Raw genomic sequence first — 7638 nt, 5'->3', positions numbered from 1 at the left:
GCTTGGCGAAGCCCTGCTGGAGTACCACACTCCTCCACCACCACCACGCCGTTGTGCTGCTGCTGGATGGAGTCTTCCTCAACCTCTCCCTCTCTCCTTGCTGGATCAAGGCATGGGAGACGTCACCGGGCTGTACGTGTGTTGAACGCGGAGGTGCCGTCCGTTCGGCACTAGGATCTCTGGTGATTTGGATCAGGACGAGTACGACTCATTCAACCCCATTCTCTTGAACGCTTCCGCTTAGCGATCTACTCCCTCTGTTCCGAAATGTAAGTCGCTGGAGCGATCCACGTACAAAATTTTTCACGTTACGAGATTTTTCTACTTTCCCAAAATGCCCTCCCACCGCTCCACTCGCTCCATGTCTCGTTCCACTCGCTCCACTCCACTCGTCTGCCTCCTCACGCCCGCCACTCCCAGATCCCCTCCTCTCGCCCGCCTCTCCTCTGCTCTCGTCGCCGGTCTCTCCTTTCCTCCCAAGAACGCCGAACTCTCCTTTCCCCCCTGTCGTCGCTAGCTTCCTCCCACGGCGTGACCCCGTTTTCTCCCACGGCGGGCGCCAGAAATCCAACATGCCGAGGTCAAAAGACTACCTTTTTAGCACCGGCGACGAGCTTCTGGGCGGCGGAGGCGCTGGGTTCGTGTGCGCTAGCGCTGGATCCGCACGCGTCGATGATGGATCCGCGTGCCCCGACGCCGGTGACGAAGTCGCGCTGGATGTGGAGCAGCGTCGCGGCGGCGGAGCAACGGAGCTGCAGCGGCGGGGCGACAGTGGAGCGCCTACTCACGAGCTGAACCTCAAGGTAAGGAATCTCTCTCCATGGCCTGGCCACTCACAGGGGTTAATGAGTGCGCTGGATGAGGAGGCGGCCGTGTAAATGTTGTTGTACTTAGCTGCAGATGTTCTTCTTAGCTGCAGATGTTGGTGTACTTATCTGCGGTGGTGCAGAGGATTTTGTTCTTCCTGTGAACATTAGTTGAACTATGCTTCCTGTGTGACCTGCCAACAAAATCCATATTGGAGGAGCTGTGAAAAGTGAAATGTAAAGGAAATTAATCCATATTTTTGTACTACTCCAAATCTGAAATGTTTAGATTTGTTTCTTAGATGTAGATTTCTGACAAAAGGGAGTAGGAGTATAGCACTAGCTTGCACTGCAGTAGCTTGAATTGATAATTTGGAGTACTCTAGTGATGCTTGCTTAAAACTAGAGTAGCAGTAACTTGTGCTTTTGCAGCAGTGTCCTCCCTTCCTCTCTTCTTTTCAGTAAAGTGTACTCATGTAGGAGTATAACTTTAACTTGCATTAGCAGTAGCAGTTAACTTGTGCTTGCATTAGCAGTAGCATTTTTCTTGCTGGAGTAGAAACCTTTTTATGTTACTCATGTAGCCCTGGAGTAAATTGTCTTCTTCTCTCCTTAGAAAATTTGTACTCCAACTTCTGTAGTTTTGTCATGGTGCAGCTTCTGTAGTTTTGTTAAACTTCAGAAAATTTGCCTTAGTTCTACATGTGCTTCTTCAGAAAATTTATGAAGACAAAATTTAGTTTATGAAGACAAAATTTAGTTTGTGTAGCTCGCAGCTGCCCCCGCGCTGAATTTAGTTTACTGAATATCGCTGATGAACATATCTGCAGTAGGTCTCTGCCTGGTGAACTGCAACACTGTACACTGTGTCACTGCGAGGGTAAAAGGTTTTTTTTGACTGAATTTGGTGTTAACTGTATCCTTGCAGACAATTGGATTTATCGCCGGGCTAGTGCTATGCTTGAAGTCACTGGTCATCGCCTCATGGAGTCATGGGCGACGGGGCCCTCTAGAGTTCACGCAGAGTTATCTCGAATTGATGGGGTAAGATAAGGTCAACTGATCTCTGTCTGTCTACCTGTCGACCATAATTTCAGATGTCTGTTGTTTTGACAGGGATATTCAGTGTTTATTCAGCCACACTTGGTGTCTTGTGTTTGATCTCTTTGCAATGCAGTAACGGCACGACACCCTGAATCACCCACATCGTGGGAGGACACCTGACACAAGGTAGTTAGAATTCCTTGTTCTGTTTAAAATAAGGCATGTGGTTGGGGTATGTTGCTTAGAGTAATTTTGAACAAGATTTAACTTGTCAATTTTGCTTGAAGTAATTTTGCTTGGAGTATTTTTCAGCAACTATTATGAACATGCAAGTATTCTGAACATGAAACTGTTCCTTTAATTTTTCAGCAAGTATTATGAACATGCAAGTATTATGTGCATGCATTTGATTCAGTTTGATTACTGAACATGATAGCTACTCAAAGAAATTTTGTTTGCTTGCACTTGAGTACTTGCACTTGCACACAACACTAGTTCAGCAATTTTGTCTTCATTTTCAGTAGCGGAAGCAAGTTGTGCATGCTTTAACTTCTCTTCTCTTCTTCTATTTTGACCACTGAAACTTTAAACTGTTCCTCTCCTACTCTTCTCATAAGAAAATTTTCATACTCCTCTCCTTTACTCAAAACAAGGAGTACAAAATGAGGAGTACAATACAAATAAAAAAACGAAAACTTATCACAACAAGGAATTACACAAATGATCATACACATGAGGAGTTCAAATGATCATACAAATATATTTTTTCAAAACTTATCACAACAAGGAGGTACACGAAATGATCATAGTACAAATGTTGAGTTTACAAAATTATCATAGCCACATCTCATACAAATGATCATAGCCACTTCTCATACAAATGATCATAGTCATATCTCATACTCCACACAAGCCTTTTGCAAACATGTCTCGACAAGCAACTCCTCAAGCATCTCAACAAGCATCTCGACAAGCAACTCCTCAAGCATATCAACAAGCATCTCGACAAGCATCTCGACAAGCAACTCCTCAAGCATCTCAACAAGCATCTCGACAAGCAACTCCTCAAGCATATCAACAAGCATCTCGACAAGCAACTCCTCAAGCATCTCAACAAGCATCTCGACAAGCAACTCCTCAAGCATATCAACAAGCATCTCGACAAGCAACTCCTCAAGCATCTCAACAAGCATCTCGACAAGCAACTCCTCAAGCATCTCAACAAGCATCTCGACAAGCAACTCCTCAAGCATCTTAACAAGCAACTCTCTCCATTATCCCAAGATTGTGCAAGGCATTTGCATATACCTCTTGAGGGCATGTAAGTCTTGGAGGTAGCATCCCAATGTTCTCTAGCCTTTCCTTGTTCCCATGGGGTATTTTATACCCATTACCCCCTGCATGGTTCAAGATTTCAATCATGCAAGCTTGTAGAGATAGGAAAACTCTGTTCAGCTTGTAAACCTCATAGTTATTAAATTCATCTAGCACACCGTTGATAAGATCCTTAAGCGTTCTAGGGCTTAGACAATCTGTCAGTGATTGCAACGAGTTGAAGAACCCAAGGTCAAGGCCATTCAGATCAGGGCTATTGGCAGGTTGTTGAATTAGTCTGATATCGAGTCCAGTTCTTTCCACAGCCGCTATAAATTCTGGGTCGTTAGGCAAGATATGAGGTTTAGCGTTGTCTTGCTGTATATAGATAGTTTGCCCAACATCATTCTCAGGCCAAGATGCTTGTATTGCTGGCAGTAGGTTCTCTATCATGAACTCTCTCATTACTTGCCTGTTGACTTTTATAGACTTTGTCTCCAATGTTCCTCTGGGCCTGTTGTCGCTTCTCCTCTGAGCCGGAACTTCTTTCACAAACGGCCAAATTCCAATTTTTCCAGAGAAGGTCACATTTCCTTCATTATCCCACCTCGGCCTAGCAACAGCTGTCAAGAACATAACCTTTCCAATACAACTGCCGTTTTGCAGAGTTCTTGTAGGCTCTTCCTCCCCATACAACAGATAATAGTTTCTTTTTTTCTTGGTCATATAGAACCATTTCTCGTCAATATGAATAATGTTGTGCATGGTCTTGAATTTTGGCCTTTCAGTTTGTGTTGTTGTCTCATCGAGCATTGACAAGCAAAATTTCATTCTATCCTTCTTGTTCTTTTCATTCAGAGCTGGCTTCAAGCAGTTTGTATGCCTCTTTATCAACTTCAGCATGAAATTCCGATGGAGTGTCGTAGGGCTGCACCCGAGTTGCCAAGCAAGTGACCTGATAGTAGACCTCTTGTTAAGTGGGATGGTAGGTATTTGATCTAGATTGATGTCTTTTGGCTTTCTTCCGCAGTTCCCTTTTCTCTCACTTGAAACATCCACCTCCTGACCGTTAGCAGTTTGCTTCATTGCTTTCTTCCAAACTCTTTGTACATTCCATACACCCACTCCAAAGAAACTGGCAATCTTTTTCCTGTCATCTCTTTCGAATTTGCCCCCTCTACTCATGCAAAGTGTGTGCATTGCAACATAAGCAGCATACTTTTGCTTGTCATCGAGGCCATCCCTTTTTTTAACTGATTGCTCAACACCTGCACAAAGAAATACAACAAAGGAAAAATGATCAAATGATCAAAGGAAAAATGGTCAAATGAACATAAGAAAATGATCAAATGATGATATGATCATATCATCAAATGCTCAAATGATTATATCATCATATCATCAAATGATCAAATGATGATATGATCATATCATCAAATGCTCAAATGAGTATATCATCATATCATCAAACTGTATTCTGTAATTTAACTGGTTTTTTCTTCCATCATTAACTGAATTTTTTTGAAATGCCACTGTAGTTGTACCTGCATGTTGTACTCCTGCATCTTCATCCATTTGTACTCCTGCATCATCATCCATTTGTACTCCTGCATCATCACCATCCATTTCATCTTCTGCAGGTGGAGTGCAGTTGAGGTCTGGGACAACCATCTTCCGTTGCTTTCAGGTACTACTCTTGTGCTTGGAATATAACCTATAATAAAGAGTAGGAGTAATTTTAATACTTGTGCTTCGAGTACAAACTGTAATAAAGTGCTTAGAGTACTTTTAACTGTAATAAAGTGTGAATGATATCAAACCATCCAGCGAGGATGATATCCATAAGAGTATAAAATACAATGTGTGGGCAAGTACCACCAGTGGAAATAAGAAGCTTGATGTTGCTTATCAAGAAGCTTAGGCAAAGGGCTCTAGTTGCCCTGTATTCTTGTTTTTCTCAGTAAGGACGTTCTCAACACTTGCTATTGCTTTTATGAATGTTTAGTTTGATTTCCTTGGGCTAATTGAATCTCCTTTCTTACAAACTTTCAGGTGAATACAAGTGGACAGTTTGTTGGTGTTGCTGAAATGACTGGTCCTGTTGATTTTGAAAAAACTCTAGAGTACTGGCAACAAGACAAGTGGAATGGTTAATTCTCTGTCAAGTGGCACATTGTCAAGGATGTTCCCAACAACATTCTCAAGCACATCATCCTAGAGAACAACAAGGGCAAACCGGTCACAAACAGCCGTGACACACAGGATGTAAGTGTCGATGAATGTTTATTATTTTTTGGTTCTCTGACATCCCAGATAGGCCGTACCTTATTGTTCTATTTGCTCGTTTTTGTCGACAATTCAGATCAACCTTGAGCAAGGTATTCATATGCTTAAGATATTCAAAGAGCATGTCAGCAAGACCTCTATCAGGTTCAAAGTTCCTAGATAGGCCGTTTCAGCATGCTTGTAGGAGATGCTGGTTCTGTAGCAGATGCCTGGTTTTTTATGCCGTTTTGATGCCAGATAGGCCGACATTACTCTTTTTTCCTCCATTCGGTTGCACCTACCATCTCAATATCATTATCCACTGCTTGCCTGGACCAACGCCCAGCTGCCACCACTTCAGTGCGCCGTGCCGACCTGTGCGTGCATGGCAGCATGGGTCGTCGACATTGTTGAAAATTTCTGAAGGTTTTTCCTGGTGCGTGCAGGTGGTGTCGACGGAGGCGCGGGCGATGCACAATGTGGGGTTGGCAGGGTTGACCTTCTGGAGCCCCAACATCAACATCTTCCGGGACCCGCGGTGGGGCCGGGGCCAGGAGACGCCCGGCGAGGACCCGCTGCTGGCCAGCAAGTACGCCGTCGGATACATCACGGGCTCCAGGACGCCGGCGCCGGCGGCGTCACCGACGGCGCGCTCAAGGTCGCCGCATGCTGCAAGCACTACACTGCCTACGACGTCGACAACTGGAAGGGCATCGAGCGATACACCTTCAACGCAAAGGTACTGCTACCTACCACTATGATCAGCTCGCTTCACTTCAGTGTAGCTACATAGGTACAGTAGCTTATTTTGGGTTACTTTGCCTGCCTGGCTGCCATGATTGGTTGGATGGTGATGTTTGTATCAGGGAGTTTGTTGACAAGAGCTCCACACTGACTACTATCAGGTTCAAGGAGACTTGTTATCACAGTCACTGCTCGGATCCAGTTAGGCAAACAAAATTTGCTGGGAACTCCAGTGCATAACAAAATTTGCTGGGAGTATTCAGTTTACTGACAAAATTTGCTACAGTTTATGATCTGCTACTCCTATTATCTGAAATGCCACGGTTATGATTTGCTAGTCCTTTTGTTCAAATTACTTACTCCATCAGTACTCTATCACTTGAATCAAATTATTAGTTCAAACTTAGTGGTTTCTCTGAATTATTCTACCAAATTCAGTTATACTCTTGACTACACTTGAATCAGTACATCTCTTGAATCACTTGAGTTTTGTTTATGCTTGCAGTTTGTTTCCAGCGACAGCAGAGAGATGTACTCCAGCAGAGGATCAAATGATCAGAGAGAGGAGATGAACCTGCCCAGCAGCAGCCGAGCCCAGCAGCAGCCCCTGGACGTGGGAGAGGAGGAGCGCCTGCGCCTGGATGTAGTGGCCGGAGGTGGGTACGGAGGTGGAGGTGGAGGAACAACCTGTGCTCGCCTCCACCTGGGCGCGGGCCAGGAGGAGCCCCTGTGCGTGGGCGGCAGCAGAGTACCAGCTCTACTCCAGCGGCGGTAGCGCCTGGGCAGGGGGCAGGGGGCAGAGGAGGTGGAGGGCGGAGGTGGAGGTGGAGGTGGAGGTGGAGGTGGAGATGGAGGTGGAGGTGGAGCTGGAGGTGGAGGTGGAGGTGGAGGGCAGAGGTGAGGGTGGAGGTGGAGGGCGGAGGCGGAGGCGGAGGTGGAGGTGGAGGGCGGAAGCGAAGGTGGAAGACGATCGATCGGGGATTCAAATTTTGAACGAGGGGTATTCAGGTCAATTGTCACGTTTTCACCTGGTCGGAACAGAAGCCCCAGCGACCTATATTTCGGAACGGAGGGAGTACAAGGGTATGTAGTGTTGGGGAACGTTGCAGAAAATTAAAATTTTTCCTACGGTTTCACCAAGATCCATCTATGAGTTCATCTAAGCAACGAGTCAAGGGGAAGAGTTTGCATCTACATACCACTTGTAGATCGAGTGCGGAAGCGTTCAAGGGGATGGTGATGATGGAGTCGTACTCGACGTGATTCGGATCACCGATGACCAAGTGCTGAACGGACAGCACCTCCGCGTTCAACACACGTACGGGACGGACGACGTCTCCTCCGTCTTGATCCAGCAAGGAGGAAGGAGAGGTTGAGGAAGGCAGCTCCAACGGCAGCACGACGGCGTGGTGTAGTTGGTGCAGCAGTACTCCGACAGAGCTTCGCCAAGCACGTACGGAGGAGG

At 45.7% G+C, this 7638-nt stretch overlaps 1 protein-coding gene across 3 annotated transcripts; it reads left to right on the top strand.

The window, feature by feature from the left end:
* Positions 1–418: 418 nt before the first annotated feature.
* On the top strand, positions 419–6993 carry LOC123063464 (uncharacterized). 3 transcript variants are annotated; one of them, XR_006430341.1, is made up of 7 exons: positions 429–803; positions 1735–1850; positions 1923–2036; positions 4805–4851; positions 5217–5429; positions 5876–6168; positions 6679–6993. XR_006430341.1 is itself a non-coding variant. In XM_044487255.1 (4 exons), exons 1-3 carry the CDS (start codon positions 573–575, stop codon positions 1984–1986), a joined length of 411 nt encoding a protein of 136 aa, XP_044343190.1. In that variant the 5' UTR covers positions 428–572; the 3' UTR covers positions 1987–2036; positions 4023–4227. The 3 variants fall into 3 exon arrangements, 1 of the variants encoding a protein (XP_044343190.1); XR_006430342.1 differs by lacking the exons at positions 5876–6168; positions 6679–6993 and adding an exon at positions 5527–5759 and having other exon boundaries at positions 419–803; XM_044487255.1 differs by lacking the exons at positions 4805–4851; positions 5217–5429; positions 5876–6168; positions 6679–6993 and adding an exon at positions 4023–4227 and having other exon boundaries at positions 428–803.
* Positions 6994–7638: the final 645 nt, after the last annotated feature.

This window comes from Triticum aestivum, chromosome 3A (assembly GCF_018294505.1).
Source record: "Triticum aestivum cultivar Chinese Spring chromosome 3A, IWGSC CS RefSeq v2.1, whole genome shotgun sequence".
Classification (NCBI taxonomy): domain Eukaryota; kingdom Viridiplantae; phylum Streptophyta; class Magnoliopsida; order Poales; family Poaceae; genus Triticum; species Triticum aestivum.
This window is presented reverse-complemented; position numbering and strand designations above follow the sequence as displayed.